This window comes from Bos grunniens, chromosome 6 (genome assembly GCF_055505025.1).
Source record: "Bos grunniens cultivar Pamir isolate PY7600 chromosome 6, Bosgru_T2T1.0, whole genome shotgun sequence".
NCBI lineage: Eukaryota > Metazoa > Chordata > Mammalia > Artiodactyla > Bovidae > Bos > Bos grunniens.
The window spans coordinates 93,464,620-93,486,700 of NC_141170.1; the positions used below are offsets into that span (position 1 = coordinate 93,464,620).

The 22,081-nt window shown below is 45.8% G+C and overlaps 1 protein-coding gene across 2 annotated transcripts; it reads right to left on the reverse strand.

The window, feature by feature from the left end:
* Positions 1 to 1,865: 1,865 nt before the first annotated feature.
* On the reverse strand, positions 1,866 to 20,755 carry C6H4orf54 (chromosome 6 C4orf54 homolog). 2 transcript variants are annotated; one of them, XM_086406736.1, is made up of 3 exons: positions 20,673 to 20,755; positions 14,409 to 19,852; positions 1,871 to 6,544 (listed from the first exon to the last, which is right to left on the reverse strand). In XM_086406736.1, exons 1-2 carry the CDS (start codon positions 20,738 to 20,740, stop codon positions 14,446 to 14,448), a joined length of 5,475 nt encoding a protein of 1,824 aa, XP_086262862.1. In that variant the 5' UTR covers positions 20,741 to 20,755; the 3' UTR covers positions 1,871 to 6,544; positions 14,409 to 14,445. The 2 variants fall into 2 exon arrangements, with proteins under 2 accessions (XP_086262861.1, XP_086262862.1); XM_086406735.1 differs by lacking the exon at positions 20,673 to 20,755 and having other exon boundaries at positions 1,866 to 6,544; positions 14,409 to 20,514.
* Between the last annotated feature and the right edge of the window lie 1,326 nt (positions 20,756 to 22,081).

Here is a 22,081-nt window from a genome sequence, read left to right on the forward strand (position 1 = left end):
TGTCCAACTCTGTGCGACCCCATAGATGGCAGCCCACCAGACTCCCCCGTCCCTGGGATTCTCCAGGCAAGAACACTGCAGTGGGTTGCCATTTCCTTCTCCAATGCATGAAAGTGAAAAAATAAAGTGAAGTCGCTCAGTCGTGTCTGACTCCTAGCGACCCCATGGACTGCAGCCCACCAGGCCCTTCCAATCATGGCTAAGAACTGGCTTTAAAATTCCTTCTTTAAAAAGTATCTGTTTAAAGCACTCCTTAATTAGGATGGTGGTTAAAATAAGTCCCCAAATTATTGGACACTCTTTCCATTGAGAGATGGGACTATGTTTCTGCCCACTGAAATCCGGGCTCTGTGAATGCTTGTCAGATAGACTAAAAGTGATGCTGTCTCACTCTGAACTAGGCCTTGAGAAATGGGCGGTTCCTGTCTGTTGGATACTCATTTTTGGAACCCAGCCACCATGTTTTGAGGAAGTCCAAGCAGTCCAGGGTTCGATCCCTGGGTTGGGAAGATCTCCTGGAGAAGAGAAAGGCTACCCACTCCAGTGTTCTGGCCTGGAGAATTCCATGGACTGTATAGTCCATGGGTTGCAAAGAGTCAGACACAACTGAGCGACTTTCACTTTCTGATCACTTTTCAAGCTGTCCATGGAGAGGCCCAGCTGAAGAGGAACTGAGGTTCTTGACTGGCTCCAACTGAACTCCAGCTGACAGCTATTATCAGCTTTCTAGTTATAGGAATAGGCCCTTGTGGAAGTAAATTCTCCCTAGAAGTTGAGCTGCTGTGAAAAGCAGAGCCAAACCTTCCATGCTGAGCTCTGCCCAAATTGCAGACTCACAAGTTAAATACATGAGTTTTGTATTTTTTAAGCCACTAAGTTTTAGGGTGGATTGTTACTCAGCAATACACAATGAGAACAATGGTTCTGGACATACTGCAGTGGATCTGCTTTAGGAGGGCTTTGTTAGGTGGTTAAATTGCCCTGTATAAGAAATAATAGGAAAATAAGAGGATTCTGAGTCATCAAGCTAAGGAGCAGAGGATGAAGAGAGGGAGAGGGCTCCAGCCATACAGAGGATGGGTAAAGCATAAGTGAACTCAACAGCCAGCAAAATGATCTAGTGCTAGAGATGGGAGGGGCTATTAGGAACAGGGGTGCAAGTGCTCAGGTTAAAGATGTTTGCTGACACAGCTGGCTGCAGGGATGGGGCACCTGCTAATCTCTGTGCCATTACCGTAAGCATTCAACATAACCCTGCCACATGTATACAGTCTCAAGTCTGGAATACTCAGGACAGGATGGGTATACTGCAATGAAGCTTGGTGGAATAACACAATGCAATTATTAAGGTTTACAGTAACTTCAGTGGTAGAGCTGATCCTTCCTGCCCTGACTGCAAGTGTGCACCTCATTTATTTTGGTTTTGAAGGAAGACCACAAATTCTTTCCTTGGCCTCAGTGTGGACACTTGGGGACATTCGTCGTCTGGGTTTCTCTTTGGTGTCAGTGGAGCATCCCATACCTGGTAGGTGCCCCTCACAATGTTACTTAATAATGCAAGCAGGTAGATGCCTTAGATACCTTGATTAAGTGAAATACTCTAGGTCCAAGGAAAGACCATATCAGACTCTGATGACAAGAACCATAAAATAATAAATTCATGTTGTCTGAAGCCACTATTTCCAGTGGCTTAAGCCACTAAGTTTGTGGTTACCACAAGAAAAAACTAATACAACCTGGATGTGAAACATTATAATAGAGTGTTTTAAGTTAAAGGAAAGATTTGTTAGAAGACCAAAAAAAAAAAAAAAGGAAAATGTCCAAAGCTTATTTCTTGAGTTAAAAGAAAGACAAAACAATGCACATTTTCTTTGCATTTACTTTTACTGGAAAAAAAAAAAGAAAAAACAACAACAAAACATTTTTTTTTTCCAAAAGAATCAAAAGACCATTACACAAGATCGCACAATCACTTACAAATGCTGTCAATTAAAGGTAAGTAGGCTAGTCTCACAGAGTCCTTGTCTAAGTAGTTTTCTCCGTATGCAATACACTGACAAAGTAATTCTCAGAGCTGTTGGGCTGGATTCACAGTCCCACTGGGCATGCTCACTGCATTCCATAACTGAATCACATCAGATCTCAAGTAGGAACTCTTCCACCAAGATTTCTATCATGAGAGCAGTTTAAATAGTCACCTTCTTTCCATTTCCCACTGGCTTTTTTCATAGTCAGGGGTATAGTTCAGCGTTATCCAATGTCTTTCTCCATTTACCACACAATTTACTCTCCTTTGTTTGGGACCTAACTTCCTCAGTCTTCACATTCTTTTCAACCACCACTGTCTTTACTGTACAATAAGATGAGTTCAGTGTAAATATAGAAACCAACATCTTCAAAGGGGGAGAAAAAGAAAGGACCACCTGCTAGAAAAAGGATACAGGGATGATAGGTAATTTCAGGAAGCCCTAGAAAGGACTTTTTGCCATTAACATTAGCTTGTAAAACGCAAGTATGAAACTTAAAAAAAGAAATCAAATTTGATGTGTTGTGTGTGTGTTTTATTTTGCACCATTATGAATCAAATACAAATACAACTAATAATATGCTCTAAGTTGCAACATGAAACAAGAATGGTAACAGCTTACAAATGCTGTGAACGTTCAGTTCTCTTCTGAGACATGGGGTATATCAATACTCCATTTTTCAGAATCCTCCCCTGGGCCTTGTAATCACACATGCCACAGACGGACCTGTGTTTCTATTTTCCCCCCAGAGGACTGGAGTCTGCAATTCTTATTAGATTCAAACTCAAGGTACAACTTAGCAAATGCTACATGCTTTATTAATGATTTTATGCACCTGTGAGGTCTACTTAGGACCCAGAAATTAATTAAGAATATAGAAACAATCTCTTGAAAATATATATCATATCTCTACATATACCTCTTTAGGAATCATGTAAAAGCCTAACATATTCTGTGAATTTGATCTTTATAAGTAGTTTTCTAAAACAAACCTACACATAATTTTTCCCCTCAACAGTACTGATAAAATACAGGGCACCTTTTTCCTTTCAAGTATTTGGGTAAAATAGCATACCCTGAGAATTTGGGGTGCAAACCTACACCTTGTAAACTGTAGAATGAAACTCCTCAAGCACCACATAGGAAAATGTGTACCATGATGGTTTTAAAACACAGAGACTATTACTGAATGTGTCTTCTCATGCACATATAATATATACTTATCATGAGATTATAGTCAGTCTACTTAAGAATCAACACTGTCCTGCAGTCCAAAGTATTATTTCAGGTAGCATGAGCATTCAATTTGTAACAAACACAGACTTCCATTTCTATGAAATATGAAAATAATTTAAATGCATTAAATCTCTTCAAGAGGCAAGAATGATGAAACCAAATTTGAAATTAAAAAGATTTGTATAGCTATGTATTTCTGAGTGACATAGGATGGTTTTGAAGAGCATGTTAACATTTAAGATTCATCATAAAGATGTCAAAATGTAATTTGTTTTAGCTTATTTGCTCAATGATATCCAGAGAGCCATACACATACAGACATAACGTAGATGCAGACATACAGAGAGCCAATATGTTAAGTCATTAACTGCATATTTGGGCTTCATTTCATCCTGAGGGCAATTTCAGAGAGTGTTTTTCAAGAAAATACATTCTGGTGAATTAAACTGTTGTACTGGTTACAAATTTGTTCAGTTTCCAACAACAATTCAAAAGGAGCATATTTCAACCTGACCATTTGACCAACAGGGAAATAGGGGAAATGCATCAAGATTTCTACACAAAATGCCCTGTGGTTCATCTGGAAAACTACATTTTGACATGTAACCCCAAGAAAAGATGGCAAAAGCCAGACTCTGCAATTCTAATTAGATTCAAGCTCCAGGAACCCTATAGGAAATGTTACATGCTTTATTAATGGTTTTGTATATTTAAACCATAAAATGGTAGCTTGGTAGCTGAAAGGACACTGTTAGGGTGATGGTTTTATGGGCCAGAAGGTTTCATATACTCTTGGCTTTTTCTACTTAGCTTTGGTTGAATAAGGAAGGACACAAGGACTTCATTCAAATATCAACACAACCTCAAGAAATAAAACAATGAAAAGTGAGGATTTAGATTTACCTTATGTTTTTAAAAATGTTCCCCTCTATCATTTGAGGTGGTAAATGGCCTGGCAGCTTTGCTTTTTATGGCTTGATGAAATAGAGAACCATGAAATTATCACAGATGATATGGTATTCATAGAACACTACTTTAAAAATCACTTTTTTTTTAACCACTTGGATATTTACTACAACGAAAGCAGCTTCTCAGAGGACATGGCCTCTCTGATAGGGCCAACAAATGAAAAGTTCTTTCTTTCCTAGTTTACCTCAATGTGAAAATTTGAGGCTTAGATCTGTTAGGGAAAAATAATGATAAATAGTGATAAGTAAGCGTATGGGATCCCCAGACCCTTGGTAGGTAAGACTCCACCACATTCTCTAGGAAAGGAGATATCTCTCTTTTTGGAGACCTGGAAGTAGTTGACTACTTAACACCAGCACTGGGTTTTCCTAAAAGTCACATGGAGTTTTGAAATAGTCTTGTCAATTCTGGTTCTATCTATGAAATTCTATCTGAGTTTCACAGGATGTGTTCAATACTTGAGATTTCAGTGTTCTGAAAGCATTATAAGTTATTTGAGTATTATGTTTGAGATCTTTAACTGATTCTACATTCTTGTTTCAGTATTAAGTGACCCAGACCCAGAGCATCTCTACTGAATATAAGGAAGGGCTAATGCTGGGAGAGACACTTCCTAGTAATGAAAAATTAAGTTCTGGGGTGAATCTGTTGATGGAGTTGAGTAAGATGACTTCTATAACAAAGGAATAACACTTCCCCCAATTGTGGCACAAGGGCATCTTTTCCAAATACAGGGACTATTTCATATTTCATGCTCCATATCTCATAGAGGCAGTCTCCTCATTTCATAGCTCATCAGCCCAATGATTAATTGAATTGTGACCAGAGCTGACTATTCCTGTCTCAAACCCTTCCTTTTACCCAAAAGAATTCTTTTCAGAGTAAGATCCCTTTAAGGAAAGCCCTGAATATGAAATTGAGTTTTTTTTTTTTAAAGAGTACAACTGAGATGGAAACATAACACATATCTTCAGTCATGAACAGTATAAATTTCTGTGGTTTCAAGTGGCAATTTTAAGCAAAAATCAATATTGATGATCATTAAAATAAAAATAAGGCTTTAAAAATTACCAGAATGCTTTATCTTTGAAAAAATAAGTAAATAAGAGGAGATTCCTTTTTGAAAAGCCCAGGAGAACCTTCAAGTTATTCTTTTTAAAAGTAAGAAATATTCCAATGTAGCATTTGCTGAATATATATTGACTCACTTATAAATTATGATGAGCTAAGTATCAGTTCAATCAGCTCTTCAAAACTTCCCATGAACACTCACTAAAATAACCTTCAGAAGTGGGTTACAACTGAGGCAGTATTGAACTTCAGTGAAAGATTCTATGATTTGGATTCTCGACATCTCTTAAAACCATAAGGAGCAAGTGATATAAACCTAGATCACTGCTATTGGTATCGTGACAGCTGGAGAGAATCGGAGCCACCAAATCAGAGTTCACTTTCTGCTCCACTACCCCAAACAGGCCACACTTCAGACTCCAAACAATCTGTGAGAGAGAGGAGTATGCAACTATGGAGGGAATCATTAAAGAAGAATATAATCCTCCACACTCATAGCAAAGCTTGGATTCTAGAGGGAAATAGATATTTTATACCTTTCTGATACTAAGACCTTAATCTTAAATGCAACCACTGGCTCTCCAGTCTTTCAAACCACTCTATTTTAAGGCAACAAATGGTGTCATGACATTGTACCAATGGGAAAGTTAAAACAAGGCACAAAAGTTAAAACCACTGCTTTTCACAATCACATTTGAAATCATGCTAAACCCAATAAAAGGACATGTAAAACATAACCAATAGAATGACTAGGCTTGGCTGGTCTATGATTCATATTACAGACCCATCATATTTAAACCCAGACAAATGCTACAACTCTGCCAGCCAGTCCTGATATATTGCAAGAATCTGTAGGGAGATTTGTGATCCAAATGACTGATTTGCTAGTTTGGTTTACAACAAAACCAATCTTATTCTGTTGTATGTTTTGACTGAACTACAAGAACATGTAAGAGATGGTTTGCCTAGTCACAAATGCAGGAAGGAAAGATAAAGGGAAAGCTTATATTAAAGTACAAAAGGAAATAGTTTTACATAGGAAAAAACACAACCATTCAATCAGCAATAACACAAAGTGTCTTAACAGGGTTATTCAGAAAAGTATAGAAACTTACACACTTGTTTATAAGAAGCAAAAACTAAGAATAACATATCTAGAGGAAGTTTTTCAGGTGATTCTTAGTGTTGTTACAATGAAGCCTTCAGATTTAAGAAGGTTTGTCCATCTTTCTGTCTTGCTCCTATAAACAAACATAGTCAAAGAAAAGACTGTTAGTTCTAAAAGTAAATCTCAGTCTTAAAGAAGCAAGAAAAATGCCAAGATACATTTTATTTAACTATTTGGCTAATTTCTATGTGAATAATGCTGAAGTTCACATTTTAAAATTGGAGAATGTGTTTCTGAACCTACTAGACATCAAATGGGACATCTTTTTGAAACTTGAATTAAATACAGTCAATCCATTCAAAAATTATTTTAGAGTTAAATATTTAGTTTTACTGAAATTATCCATGACAGAAAATAGTATAACAGATATGTTGTTAAAACATGAAAAAATGATATTTAAACTAAATTGGAACATTTGAAATTTATCATGAGTTATTAATTTAGTTAAATTAATAAACTCTATACTCTAAAGTGAATGGTCACCACCTCAATTATGTGGAATTTCATACTGTGCATTTTGTTTGAAATGAGATACACTGGTTAGAGTCTATAACTTACTTGAATCCATTCTAAAACAAGCATTGACGTGTTCAAAATCTTACTGAAAATTAGCCCTTTCTTTCTGTCAATCTCTCTATATATTGTATATCTAATAGAACTTTGCCTAAAGAACTTTTTAAAATTAACCTTTGGGAGTTGGAACTTGAACATAATATTATGAAGACAGAAATAGAGTGGCCTACAGGTAATATTTTTTTAGGGATTAGACGACTCTATCATGTGAAAAACAACCTTTAAGAAGTATCAAATAACAGCTATCTAATCAATTATATGCAATCAGAGTAGAGTGGCAAAGGATATTTTAATCCTGCCATCTAGAAACTGACCTGTGTTATATATATGCTTAAGGAACAGGAAGACTATAATATTAATTATAGGTTTAGAGCTCATATGTATATATTTCAAGTTTGTTGATTTTACCCTTTTGTACTTTATATCAAGAAATTACTTTCAAGAGAAAAGGGACTGTTGTGGGTCTGGAAACTTCCCATTTGCTAAAGTTTTTCTACCTTAGGACACACAGAACAGGAAAAGAAAACATAATTACAAGGAGAGGAAAAGAAAATAGGAGACCAAGAAGAAAAATGTCAATGTGGATCTAAGGACAACTCAGGCTGAGTCCCGTCATGAAGCAAAGTTTGCAAGGACTCCTTGAGCAGAGAGGGGAAAGAGACAGAGAGAAACAGTGAGAGAGAGAAAGAGAGAGAGGGAACACCCCAGGAAAGGGAGAGCAAGTTGAGGAATGGAGGAGAAATCTGTTTCTACCAATTGCTTGGATCATTTTCAGGGACTTGTCTAGATAACATCTTTCCACTCATTTGTGGGATATTGCTTCTGCTAATTGGAGAAACCCACTCCAGTATTCTTGCCTGGAAAATCCAATGGACGGAGGAGCCCTATGTATTAACTTTAGAGGAACTGTGTTTAAACTCTTGAAAGTAATAAGGTTGCTCCAGTTCCTATTAAGGCTAAAATAATGATTGCCAGTTGAACCTGGCAGAGGGTCATGACGAAGTCAGGGAAGGGAGGGGGTGACTGTACTGTCACCAGGCAGTCTGGCCTGGATGACTTCCCATGATTTTTAGGACGGAACCCATGACAGAGTTCAGCAGGGATGTTGGGTCAGATTCTCCCTTGCTCCACATGGGCCTGCGCTCAGAGAGAGGGGAAAACCACCACACACAGCTGGCACCCTATGCCCAGAGCTGTATAACATGCTGGAAAGTGTGGGGGATACTAGAAGACCCTGACCACAGCCAACTCCTGCCCCCAGGGGGTCAGGCAGCATGCAGAGCTGTGAGCATGACCTCCGGTTCGGAGAAATACCAAGAAATCCTGCATACCGGCCCCTGGTGCTGCCCTGAGAGTATGCAGGAAAAAGGGTTGACTTTCTGTCTTGGTGGAGGCCCCAGAGAGATGAGGGGCTTCTGAGGCATTGATGAGCTTCTAGTCTCCAAAGAAGATTGAACTCTTATGACAGGGCATGGACTGTGTGCCATGTCCTTTGCAGTGATTTTATGATTCAATCTTCACAATGCTCCTGCAAGGTATCCCCACTCTACCCTTGAGGAAACTGAGGTCCAGAGAGGGCGAGTCATTTGTCTGAGGGAAGACTTTGAGCCAGGGTGCCTGACTTCAAGGCACATATACCTGGGTTTTAGTCAAAGCCACACAGCTTCCTTTGGACTGAAATGCATGTCCCCATCGGCATTTAGCAGACCCTACTTTCAGGTGACATCCCACACCTGCCCCCCACCCCCCTGAGTTACCTGTCCCTCCCCCCCAACACAGATTACCCCACCCCACCCCACCCACACAAACACTGGCAGCCACAGCCCCTAGAAGTGCTGAAACTATTTCTCTTTGGGACACACAGTGTTCTAATGACTAACGAGAGCTAATTTTTTAATCAAAAGAGAAACACACATGGAGGCTTAAATATATGCTAGACATTGCCAGACTCAGTTTCTTACCTTATTTTCTCCCCTTTTCCCAGTTAAGAAAGAGGGACAATTCACAAGGAACTGAGATGTGCAGGGCAGAGAGGAAGAAAGTGGGCAACACATGGCCACTGAGCTCCAAGGGCCTGGATTTCAGCTGGTCTCTTGATCTGGGACAAATTATTTTTTCACTTGTCAAATGGGGATAAGAAAGTACCCACTGGCTTAAAGAATCAAGCAGCATGATGTTAAATCTTGGTATATAATAAATGAATACACATTAGTTATTAATTTTCCTTTCTTCTTAATTTTATAGAGGTTTGAGGAAAATACAATGACAAAAAAAAAAAAAAAAAAACCCTGTAGAGAAAAGCACAAAATAATAAGAATGAGGAAAGCTACAATCCAAGGAAAGAGAAAGGGAGAAAAAAGAAATGGCAAAAAAAAAAAAGACAAAAGGAAGATAATACAACAGCAGCTATATATAATTATCAGGAGAGGAAGCCACAATCACGGTAGGAAAAAACAGATATAAATGAATTGATTCAGAAATGTGATCATGGGATGAGCTGAAAATGAAACGTTGAGCGTGCTGCCTGCAGCCCGCCCTGTGACCTCGTGCGCGAGGCTGCCGAGAACACAGGTAAGGGAGCCGCCACTTCCAGCGGTCTAGTCCATGATGACCACAGACTCCAAGCAGAAAAGGGAGGAGAAGGGAAGAAGCAAGGTGGCACTTTAAACTAAATCAACTTCAAGGGACCAGGAAAGAAGAACCAACAATAAGGAATAAAAAAGAAATTATCAAAAAACAGAAAGCAAATTCTCAAACAAATGGAAGGGGAAGCAAAGAGGAAAAGTAAGATGTGGGCCAGACCCCGGGATGGAGGAGGAGAAAGAAGACTTGGAGAAAAAGAGAAGGGGGCTGGGCAGCATTAAGAAAGAAGCAAATGGAAATAGACTCTGGTCTGGGATACTTCAGTTCTGAGTCCCAGTTCTGCCCTAGATGGACACTGTGACTTAAGAAGGGTCAGCCTGAATTTTCTCCTGCAATTTTTACACAAGGGGACAGGGTTTGATGATCTAAGGACCCCATGGGGCCCCTTTAGAGAACCCTATGGAAATCATTTCCCCTGAATCCGCTCCCTTTCTCCTTCCTCTTTAGTTGCTGATGTCTGGGGCTCTATTCAGGAGATAGAAATAACTCCGAAGAAGTGAGGAGAAAAAGAAAGAACAATGACACAAGAACAGTATAAGGCACACTCAGAAATGAAGAAGCAAATGGGTCAAGTATTAAAAACAGAAAAGACATTCAAAGGAAACAAAATAATTGCAGTCCCCACTGGGTGGCAGGCATGGTGCCAATAACAGTTTTCTGTTGTTATTATTACATATATCTTTATGCCCTTGTAAATGGTACTTAGTATCAAGTCTCAGATACAATTTTAAAGCAAAAATACAGCATATAAGCGGGTGGGCAGGAGAAAGCAGGAGACTGAATATGTTAGGGAAGGAAAAATATAGCCACATGCCTCAAATGACAGAAATCTAAAATACAAATAATCTCATCAGAAAAGGCATCAGAGATACTGTGGAGAAGGGACTTCCAAAATGAAACATAACAAACGACAAAGGCCTAACAAGAAAGGAGAGAGCTAGCAAGTGTTGAACTGGTATGCCCAGCACACTGGTGTGTTTCCAGTGGGTTTCTGTTGTAACTCTCTGGCCACCAGCTGGGAACCGTTTGGTCCATTTATCACACTGTGTGATATCATTACTAAATACAAATAAAATACATAATATTACTACTTAGCTTCTGAGATGGGTTGTGACCAGGCAAAGATTGAGGAGCACTGCAATTTTGTTCACAGGAAGAAGAGAAATAGCAAAGACACCCCTATAAAAGCGAAACTAGAGGAAAATTCAGAATAATCCGAGAGGAGCAGCAGCTGGGTATACTCAAATCTATATGGGGGAGAAAGTAAGGCTCCTGGTTACAACGTGCAGCTAAAAATAGATGATGAAATACTTATTATTTGAGCTGGAAGGAATCTTAAAGGTTAAGACAGGATTTGAACACTGGTTTTGCAGTTCTGTGTGTACAGCTTATGTCTTCCAGCTGGAGTGCAGGCTCCTGGCTTGTATTAATAGGATGGTCACATGTGGATTCATAGCCTCACCACAGAGTTCACCATGGCTGATGGAGTGTAAACATGTAATTCATGCTCGTGGAATGAATGAAGGAGTTAGTGTGTTTTATTAAACATTCATTTTACAAAAGTCAAGAGAATCAGAGCAGGTCCAAGGTGTCCTGGCTGCCAGTCCTGGACTCATTAGGATCCTCTGCCATCCTTTTTTTGTTTCATGACTCCTACCAACAAACAAACAGCACAGTGTGTGGTCCAGGAGCCAGGAGCCAGCCCCATGGGTCCTGGTTCTCTCCCTCTCTGGGGCCCACTCCAGCAAAACCACTTCTTTCTAAAGCCCCAGTTTTATTCTCCATGAAATGCTGTGTTTGGATCAAGTCATTTATGTGACTTAGTTGAGAGGGGCACATAAAACCCTACTCTACCTCAAGAAAAAACTCTGGAATAAGTCTAGTTTTCAAAGGAAATCTTAAAGTGAAACTAGCTTCCAGGCCTTCTCACACTGACTGTCCGTACAAACACCAACAGATGAACGGGGGTGTACCATGTAATTTTTGCTATATCTGAACCATGTTTAAATTTTTTCACACAAGGAAAAGAACTATACATTTCCTTTTTTTTAACCTGACTTTTCTTTGGCAAGTGGCATAGAACTTTCAGGATGCTGAGTCTTGAAGGATTTTAGTTATCATCTGAATTTGGGTAATTAGATTTTCACCTATACACAGAAAGCTAATAATTAACTCCTCTATGTGTGTATGTGTTTGTGTGTGTATATGTATTAATTGCTCAGTTGTGTCTGACTCTGTAAAACTGCATGGACTGTAGTCCGCCCGGCTCCTCTGTTGATGGAGTTCTCCAGGCAAGAATCCCGGAGTCACTTGCCATTCCCTTCTCTAGGGGATCTTCCCAACTCAGAGATTGAACCCAGGTCTCTGCATTGCAGGCAGATTCTTTACCTTCTGAGCCACCAAGGAAGCCCCAGTTATCTCCTTGTCTATCGTTAAATCTTGAAGCCAGCCTTTGCCTTTCTATTTTTAGGGTTGTGGAGTAAAATAAATGTTAAAGAAATGAAAAGCTTTCAAATAAATCACTGTTCAAATATCTAGTACAAAAAACCTGGGTTTGTATTTATGTCTGATGGAAACCACTCCAGCCTAATCTCTCCAGACTCAGCAGACGGGAGAAGGGCCAGAGGCAGCTGCTACAGGACACGAAGCTAGCCTGTGCCACTTCCTCCCTCCTCGGGGCCCTGTCCTCCTTTCCCCTTGCCCTGTGCCTCCACAACTCACACAAAGGCCTCCCAGGATTAGCTGCTCCCAAACAGCCTTAGGTAAACATCCCACCTGTCCAGAAGATGAAAACACTTTTGTCTAGAGGCTACTCCTTTTCTTCTGCAAAGCTATCTCTAAATTGGGGCCTCTTCCACATGCATATTTCTTTATTTTCTACATTGAACAACAGTTGCATTATTCATCATTAATCTTTGCCTCCCTTCTTTATTTGTGTTCATTACATATGGCCCGTTGCAAATTCTTGGAAAGGAATTCAAATCATTTATTTCTAGATTAGAAGTGAAATGAGGGTTGTGCTTTTACCTGATTTTTTTAAGGAAGATCCAAGGATTATTGAACAGTGGTCTATTGTTTATTTTGCAGCCTAGTAAATATAATACATAGTAAAATCCCTTAATTTGGAAAGCTTTTATATTTTGCAACAACTGTTACATGATCTGACATTCACACAAATGTTGAGCAGTAGAAATCATTGACACACAGTTGTCATGGGTCCTAGAGAGTTTGCATGCCCCAGAACATACAACTGGTGAAAAGATGCTGGCTCTCTGATCCTACATCTTAATTTAAGGCTTTTTTTCATTGCAGAAAGAAACAATGTTCCTCTCTTTCTTTTCAGTACAGGAATGGCTTATTTTTTTCATGTAAGCATAGAAAGGGTTCCTCCCCTCTTCCTCTCCTTTCTCAGTTCAGTATGCTCTTATGGAGGTATGAAACCCCTTAGAAGCATTTATGCTGTCAACCCTTCCTCATGTGAAGACAACAGGAGAAGGAGAGGGCAAATCTGTCCGCCCAGTGCAGGCAGCTTCCTCCTGTATCTGAAGGGTGTGTGTGTGTGTGTTTAGCTGCTCAGTCATGTCCAACTCTTACGACCCCATGGACTGTAGCCCGCCAGGCTCCTCCGTCCATGGAATTCTCCAGGCAAGAATACTGCAGTGGATTGCCATTTCCTTCTCCAGGGGATCTTTCCAACCCAGGGATTGAACCTGCATCTCCCTTTCATCACTGAGCCACCAGGGAAGCCTGTCTGAGGGTTGCCCCTGCCTTATGTGGTTGACCTAAAGTGTCCTGGTTCAGAAAAACCTGGCTCCCCTTCTTATCAAGTTCCATGGACTGTAGTAACAGCAAGGATTCCCACTGATGAATTTCAAATTCTCACCGATGGGCTTCGGTGTCAGAATCCACATCTACTTCACTTAGAGAGGGGAACAAGGGGGAGTTGATTCTTTTCTGACGGGAGAGAATGCAGATAGGAAAGGGTGCCTTGTAGGCATTCCCAGCAGAGCATAGTGGATTCACTCTGAACAGACTGGATCAAACACCGCAGCTTCATCCCAGGAGCCACTGCAGCTTGGGAATCTCCCATCCCATGGGGTCAAGCCGTGTGTGTGTGTGTGTGTGTGTAAAATACCTTAAAGACTTTGTAAAGACTTTGGACTTGCCTAAACAAAGTATTCTGATTGTCTGAAAGCAAAAACAAGACCTTAAAATAGGCTCTTTGTATAAGAAACTTCAAGAGAAAGATGTGGAAGATGGACAGAAGCCATTCTGCAGATTTTAGAAAACCTCTTAACAAGAAAATGTCAGTCTTTGACTCTCCTTTCTCTGAGGAGCAACCAGAGTAATGGTGTTTCCAAAGATGTCCTGTGCTTCTGTCACTGGGGCTGCAAGGAATAAAGCTCACTCCACAAAATCCAGACCAGGTTTTCATTTCTTCCCCCTGCCAATCTTCACCCAAGGCTAACCCTGATAGATCCCTCCTACTCACTGTGGGAAAAACACTCAGGCAATTTGAAAAGGTCAAAGGGAAAAGGCCAGCCATGGGGCTGAGGAGTGGGGAGAGAAGGAAGCTTGGCAGGAAAATTAGCTCCCTAATAATTTGAATGGGGTTCTATTATGAAAATACCTCCTCTGCTATAAACCTACCACTTCAAACACAAAGCATTAGGACTCTTCTTAATCCCTCAAACCTGATTATCAAAGTGATAGTCACTCACCAGCAGCTGCTCCCTTTGGCTTTCTGGTGACCACTCATCATCTGTGTTCTACCACGAAGCTCATGGTGGTGCCGTCAAAGGACGGGGGTGCGATGATCCGCGGCCCCAGGGGCTGTGAGGTGATGCTGATGACAGGCTTGCCGTGCAGCTGGGCAAAGCCCTTGGCCCCTACGAGCTGGGAGGTGGCTGCCGGGGCAGAGGAGGAAGAGGAGGCGGGAGACTGACCAGAGGCCATGAAGTAGGGGGCCTCGGTGAACGCTGCAGCTGCCTCTTTGCTGGGGGGCTCTGCTGTCAGTGGGGAGAGCTCACCGCCCGCTGGAGTGCGAGCAATTGGCGTGGGCTGCAGGGCGTTGGCGGGCAGCACCGTGGGCAGAAACCCGGGGTAGATCATGTAAGTGGGTCCATAGGCCCCAGGACTCAGGGCCAGGGGAGGCACAGGGAGGGACATGGGAGCCACTGCCTGCTGCTGGGAGGTCATTGGCACGTCCACATACTGCCCCGTCTCGGGGTCAAACAGTCTCCGGGTCATGGGCTGTACTGGTGTGTCCACCAGATAGTACTGGCCAGTGGTCACATCCAGGAGCATCTTGCGCTGGGTCTGCTGAGGTGGGGGCTGCTGGAAGGGGTCTGTGGGGATGGGAGCTGGGCCGGCAGGTGCCGGGGCTGGCATGCCTGGCGGGGAGAAGCAGAGGACCTGGGGCTGGGCGCTCTGTAGGGTGAAAGGCAGTGGCTGCTGGTGGTAGATGGCAGTGGGGGGATGCTCAGGGCTCTGGGGCCCCGCGGGGGCAGCTACTGTCTCCCTGGGGTGGTCAGGTTTGGTGCGCCAAGCTGGCCGGCTGGTTCCACTGACCTGAGAGCCCTTGGGACTAGTGGGAACCTGACTGCGAGCACTCAGGGGGGGCAAGCTGCATAGAGTGGCCGCAGCTGAAGATGCTGGGGGTCCCTCCCTCCCTGCCCCAGGCCTGCCTGGAAGCTCTCCAGCTGCAGAGCTTCCTTTAAGAGGGATGGTCAGGTAATTCTCACAGTCACTATTGCTCTTTTCCAAATTGCTGCCGATTTTCCTGCTGGTCACCTCTTCCAGAGGTGCCCGGGTGGCCGGAGAGATCTTGAGGGACCGCAGTCCCTGCGATTTGATGCCCTTGGCGGCCGCCGAGGGACTCTCCGGAGAAGGGCCTTGCGGGAACTTGCCAGCGACTCCCCCAGTTTTCTGGGTGCTGCTGGCACTCACTGTGAAGACATTCCGTTGGCTGGGGAGTGGGGGCAGGGGCTGGGTTCTGTCCACATCCTTGTGCACCGGGGGAATATAGAGGGACCGGGGCCGCTCCCTGGCCAGGTTCTCAAAGGCCGCCGCGCGGGCAGACACGCTCTCGGTGCTGGGGTTGGAGTTTCTCCGCTGTAGACGCTCTGGACCCCCTCTCAGGACCACCCCGCCTTTGTTCCCGACGCCCCGCGGCTCCTCCGGCTCACCCAGCCGTCTGGACAACTTGTCGGGGTCAGCGCCCCCGGCCCCTTCCCTCTCCTCGCTGGCGATGAGCGACAGGACGTGGCTGTCAGTCAGCAGAGGCAAGGGGTCGCTTTTCCGCTTCCACTCGTTCCTGTTGAAGCTGTACAGCTCTTCCATGGACCTCACGGCCGCTGTCAGCTTCTCCAGGGCATTCCGGGATGTCTTGGGGCCTTTCCCTTCCTCCCTGACCTCCTCCTCCTTGACCTTCTCTGGGGTCTTCTGAGCCTTGGAGACGATCTTGAGCACAGGCAGGTAGGAGCCCTGTTCAGGCTTATTGGGGGCGATGGTGGCTACCGGCAGCCTGCCAGATGCCCTGTGCACCAAGACTGTCCCTTCTGGCGAGGAGGAGTTCAAGACCCTGCCGCCTCCCTTGCCCGCATTCTCCCTGGGCTCTCGCTCAGTGCTGTCCTCCCTGGGGTTCACCACAGCCTGGCACGTGATCACCATGGGGGACAAGGATCCAGATCCCCCAGTGGCAGGAGCCAGCTGCCTGGGTTTGGGCCCAGTCAGCCCCTGCTCTGGGGTAACGCTGCCCTTGTCACTGCTGTCCCCTGACCCCTTGATTAGTTTCCGGACATCTCTCACCTGATGGAGGGGGCCTTGGGCCTTCGACTTGTCCCTGACGTCTCTCACCTGGAACTGGGGCACTTTTTCCAGGCTGTCCCCCCTGAAGAGCTTCTGCTGGGCCCTGCTGTTGTCCTCATTGGTCTTGAAGAGGTTGGAGGCACTGCCGCTGGCCAGTTTGGGTGTGAGCAACTTGGCAATGTTGAAGTCCGAGCTCGGCTGTTGCACGCTCCCCAGGCGGATCTTGATTTCAGGAGCCTTCGGTCGGATCACTGCCGTGGAGGTGGCCTGAGCAGCAGGATACTTGGTGGCCTGCTTCCCTGGCTGCTTATCCTTGGGTGTCTGCTGGATGTTGGGGACAAAGAGACGAGACATGATGGTGGACTTGCTGGCAGAGATCTCCCCCAGGTCGGCCCTCCAGTCACCCCCCTTGGGGAGTTTCAGCTTCCCAACGGGGGCTCTTTCTTCTCTCTTCTCAACCTCTCTCTCCTTCCAGGACCGGAATGCACTGTTCTGACTGCGGAGGAAGATGCCCTTGACAGTCTCTGAGGCACTCTTTTTAATTTCACACACTTCTGGGAGTCCATTGGCAAAATGATGGCCGGAGCCTGCGTGGCTCTCCCGAGGGGCACTGGCTTTGAAGATGGGGGATTTAGACCCAGCTACGGCCCCCTCTCCGCCGGCATCAGACATGCTGACCACCGTGTACTCAGAGCCAGCCTCCGAGTGGCGAGAACTCTGCCTCTGCAGGCCCCTCTCGCGCTGCTTCTCAGCCCCTGGGGGAGGGCCCTCTGTCTCCTTGGAGGTGCTGGAGAGGTGATGGTGGGATGTGTCGCTGAGTTCTCCCCTCTCCATTTTGAACTCGTGTTCCCGCTGCATCTTCTTGGAGATGACATTTTTGAGCAGGCTGGAAGCAAACTTGGACTTCTGGGGGCCATCAGCGCCGGAGGCCGGCTTGCCACTCTCGGAGGTCTCTGAGCCATCATCCGTGTACACTGACCCGGAGCCCTTGCTGGGGCCTTTGGTGGCCTTGCAGGGCCCCGCGGCCAAGCTGGCTTTGCTCTCACTGCGTAAATTCAGAGGCTCGAGAAGGGTGACCACGCGCGGACCGGACTGGACCTGCTTCTGGAAACACAGAGGTGTCTCCACGTGTTTGATCTCGCCCTCGACTTTGCTGACCACGAACTCCAAGGCCTTGGTCTGGGACTTCTTGGATTGGATGTAGAGCTGGTCTGCCGTGGTCCTGGCCCCACCGCCCTTCCTCAGCCCTGCAGCCACTGAGGCCGCGCTGCTCCTCAGGAGGCTCTGTTCCACCCTGGCTCCAACACCTCCACATTTTAAGTCCAAGAAGGTTGACCAGCGCCCAAAGCCGACTTCGGAGAGCGCGGAGGACTCCCGGGAGCTGATGTTCAGAGCCTCAAAGTAGGGGTAAGCGAGGCTCCGGAAGGCCCGGGAGGTCAGGTTACGCACCTCTTTGTCCGCATCGTCCAGCTCGCTCACGGCACTGGAGGCTCCACTGGAGTAGTCCACCAGCTCCTTCGCCCGGATGGCCCCGCACCGGGTCTGCAGGCGAGCAGGGACGGCGATGAATTTCTTTGCATGGTCCTGAGCCACGGCTGCAGCCGGGTCTTGCTTCAGCGAACTGGAATTGTGTTCAGCAGCTGTAGAGACGCGGAGGCTCATGTCGCCTTCATGCTTGGCAGCATAAATAATGTTTTGCTTTGCACACACGTTGCTAGGCTCATTTATAGCCCGGGAAGTCGGTTTGATTGATAGGAGGATCTGGCTTGCTGCGTTCCCACAGCTGCTGGCGGCGGTGGCTGCTGCTGCCCCTGAAGCCGCCTCCGGGGGCTCGGGCAAGGGCTCCCGCGGGGTGGCCGTGCCAGGCCCCGTGGGTGGGGGAGTGGGGTCAGCGTCCGAGGGGCCGCTGCCCACTTCCGTGCTGCTGGTGTCGCCGCCGCCACTGCCCGCGCTGGGACGGGCGGGGTCGCTGCTGGTGGGGCTGGGTGTCCGGGTGGCGTTGGTGCTGGGAGTGGTGCTAAGGTAGCAACTGTTGTCGTCGTCCTCTTCGGTCAGGGTGGTGACGTCCTCTGGGGTCTCGTCGCTGCCACCGAAGGAAGCGTAGTCCACAAATGAGTAGATCACGTTGTTGTCCTCGAAATCCCAGCGGGAGGCCAGGCCCACGTCGAAGTCCATGTCCTGCTCCACCTCGCTCAGCTGGATCTCGTGGGTGGTGATGTAATGGGCCTCCTGATTTCTGGGGGGGTCCCGGCTGCCCTGAGACTTGGCAATAATGTCTCTGCACTCTGTGGCATCTGCTTCCCCACATCTCCCTCTTCCTCCCCCTCCCCATCCTCCTGCTTTTTCCCCTTCTTCTCCCTTGGGCTGGCAGCTCAGCGCGTTCTCACCACTGTCACTCTCGAAGCCTAAGGATGAGGACGAGGTGGCCAGAGCCCCTGTGGATGTGGTGGTGCCATCCATCTTGGACAGGCCACTTTCTTCTGCTCCGTCCACCGGGGAGGAGGAAGAGGAGGAAGAGAAGGGGTTGCTGCCCTCATCGGTACCGGAGAGCTGGGATCTGGAGAGTTCCGAGGGGACAGAATTCTTCAGGGGGGCCAGAGCTTCGTGCTCTTGACTGCTGACTTCGTCTTGGGCTTTCTCCTGGGGACTCTTCAAGCCCCTCTGATCCCCCTGGCGCTGCTCCTGAGTGAGTCTCATGGTCCGGGGACTGTCCCTGGGGACTCCAGCTGAAGCGCACATCTCCACATATTTTGCTTCTCGCAGGGAGGAGGCTGATGGCTTGGGAAGCGGCTGCAGCTGCTGCTTTAGCTCCTGGCTATCTTGAGCTCCGCTCGCCCCGTCCCCCACCTCCTTGGATCTGGCCTGCAGATTCAGTTCAGGAGGGGTGCCTTCCATTCTGAGCCCTTGCCTAGGTGTCAGCGACAGGAGGAGACAGTGGTGAGCGACGGGACTGTCCTGGGTCCCTCCCTGGCCCTGGAGGGGCTGCAGAGTAGCCTGAAGCAGGGTCCCACGTGCCTGGACTGGCCCCAAGGCTGCAGGCACCCTTGCCACTGCCGCCACCACCTCCCAGTTCTTCAGCCCCTGTGGCGGGGCCCAGGCCAACCTGAGGGAGGTAGGAAGGCTCCTGGGTTGGGTGGCAGAGGTGGTCTGTGGCCAGGGGGCTGCTGCTGTGGCCGAGACTGTGGCCAGCTTCCAGCAGCCAAGCTGTTCTGTCCAGTTGTTGGCCTGACGCTGTCGGCAGCTAGGAGTCTGAATGCCATCGACCACGGAAGAAGCAGCATCTGTAGGTCGACTCCGGGACTTCCAGAAATGAAAGGAAAGCATGTGCTGTTTCTTGTGGAGCCTTGTCCCTTTCCTGGATGGGGTAAGAGTGGGTCACGTCATTCCAGAAATATTTTTAGTGTCTATTCCCCAGTCATACTGAAACCACACTTGAGGGTAGAGAGAAGAGGCTCTGAGATGAAGAGAGAATGTGGGAGGTAGAGAAGACGTGTGGGTTCTAATTGAAATCAACCAAATGTCCTATGTAATCTATTACGAGGATGTCTAGCAAGTATGAAATTATTCTTTACTCACTGCCGTCTTTCATTCCCAAGTCTGATTAAATGTGCCCCCCACTCTTGTTCTTAAATAAATCTGAATTCAGCAGTGCATTTCAAATCAATTAAGGACAGCCCAGAAAGACTTCAAAATCTCCCTTGGACATATGGCAGCTTTATGTTTGTCTGAAAATCTATGCCTTTTCTTTCTCTTTCATCTTAAATCGGTTGAGTTCTGGTAATACTACCTTTTGTAGGAATAAAACACTCTATTCCTCCTTCCCCAAAGTTCCACTTTATGAAACATAATCTGTTTGTTTAAAAATAGGAAGAACTCCTCCAGCCCTTACTGTTGACTAAAGTGTAAAAGGGCAATTTCAGAGACTTGAAACTTAACACTTGAAATAAACTTTTAATTAGACTCACTAAAAAGCACCACATGGTTCCAAACTGACACTACTTTAAATCCCTACAATCTCAAAAAGTTCCCTAAACTTCCAAAACCGTGGCAAGACAATAAACCTCCAATTATATATAGAGCCTGAGCCGCAGCCTCACGATTCAATTACACTGGCTGGACTCCAGACCTGCAGGGCACTGCCTGAGAAGGCACGGGAGAACAACGAACACACTTACCCTTCACGAGTACAGTGAGGCTGGGAGGGAGGCTCAGAGAGGAAATGTGACCCACTGGCATGCCCCATGGCACCGAAGCCAGAATCCTAGGTCACTGGCTCTGAGATCCTTTCATTTCAAACAATTCGGGAGTTGTGCAAGTGTATTTGCCAGGCAACCCCAGATGGGGGTTCTGTGCTGGCCATCCTCAGAGCAGATCTCTTGGGTCTATCAGTGAAGAATCACAAGTCTTGGTTTGGTGAGATCTGGCTCCCATCGCCTGCCAGGCCCAGGTCCACCACTATACATAGTCTATGCGTCACTTATGCCGATTGAATAAAGCACTATTTTAAACATTCACATTTGTGGGAAGCAAAAATAACACCATCAACCATCCCCTTCCAACATGAAGGCCACCCCCGCACTGAAAAATGTTCCTTCCTCTGGCTGGGCGTGGGGGGAGGTATGGAGTGGGAGCCCCTAGCAACTGAGGCATCCACCTTCTCATCCTTGGGATGTGGACAGTGCAGCCCTACCATTCTCCCGGAACAAGTCTCTCCTGCCCACATCACTGCCATTGAAAACACGACATAGGGAAGGCTGGAAATATCAAGTATCACAATGTGGATAGAGAGCCAGAGTGCTAGACACAGAGAGTAAAAGAGAAAAGGAAACAGAAACAGAGAGGGAGAGAAGGAAAGAACAAAAAAGTGAGAGAGAAAGAAGGGACTTGCTAAATTTGTGATCAAATTTTTGATTATGGAGAGCCAGGTGGAATGGCACAAAATCCTAGATTCTTAATGATAAGAAAAAAATTGTGAATTGCAATAGTTACAACTAAGAGTTGCATAGTGTTTACTGTGTGTGAGTCATTATCTGAGGCACTTTTAGATGTGTCTGTATTTATTAATTTAATTCTCATTACAGCTTGGTAAGTTAGGTACAATAATTGTAGTGAATTTACAGATGGAAAAGCTGAAGTACAGAGATGTTAAGAAATTATAGTGAAGTTGCTCAGTCATGTCTGATTCTTTGCAACCCCATGGACTGTAGCCTACCAGGCTTCTCCGTCCATGGGATTTTTCAGGAAAGAGTACTGGAGTGGGCTGCCTTCTCCTTCTCCAGGGGATCATCCTGACCCAGGGATCGAACCCAGGTCTCCTGCATTGTAGGCAGATGCTTTACCCTCTGAGCCACCAGGGAAGCCCAAGAAATTATAGAGCAGAATTCAAACCCAGGCTGTCTGGTTCTAGAGCTCACCGCTTCACCATGCTGCTACACTGCCTTGCTGACTTCCGTACTCAAATACTCTCTGCTGCACCCAGACGCCCGATTAGACTGGAGCAGGGCATCCTAGGCTATTTCATCTGAATGACCACAAAATAAGCCATGTAACCATTTCTTGGTTTTGTTTTGTTTATATCATCAGC

What these genes read in the sequence shown, in the direction of transcription:
- C6H4orf54 (XM_086406736.1), bottom strand. Translation starts at nt 20,740, where the DNA reads ATGGGGCATGCCAGTGGGTCACATTTCCTCTCTGAGCCTCCCTCCCAG. An exon ending in CCTCACTGTACTCGTGAAGG is followed by an intron (nt 19,853 to 20,672) that starts GTAAGTGTGTTC and finishes TACCCCATCCAG; the next exon opens with GAAAGGGACAAGGCTCCACA.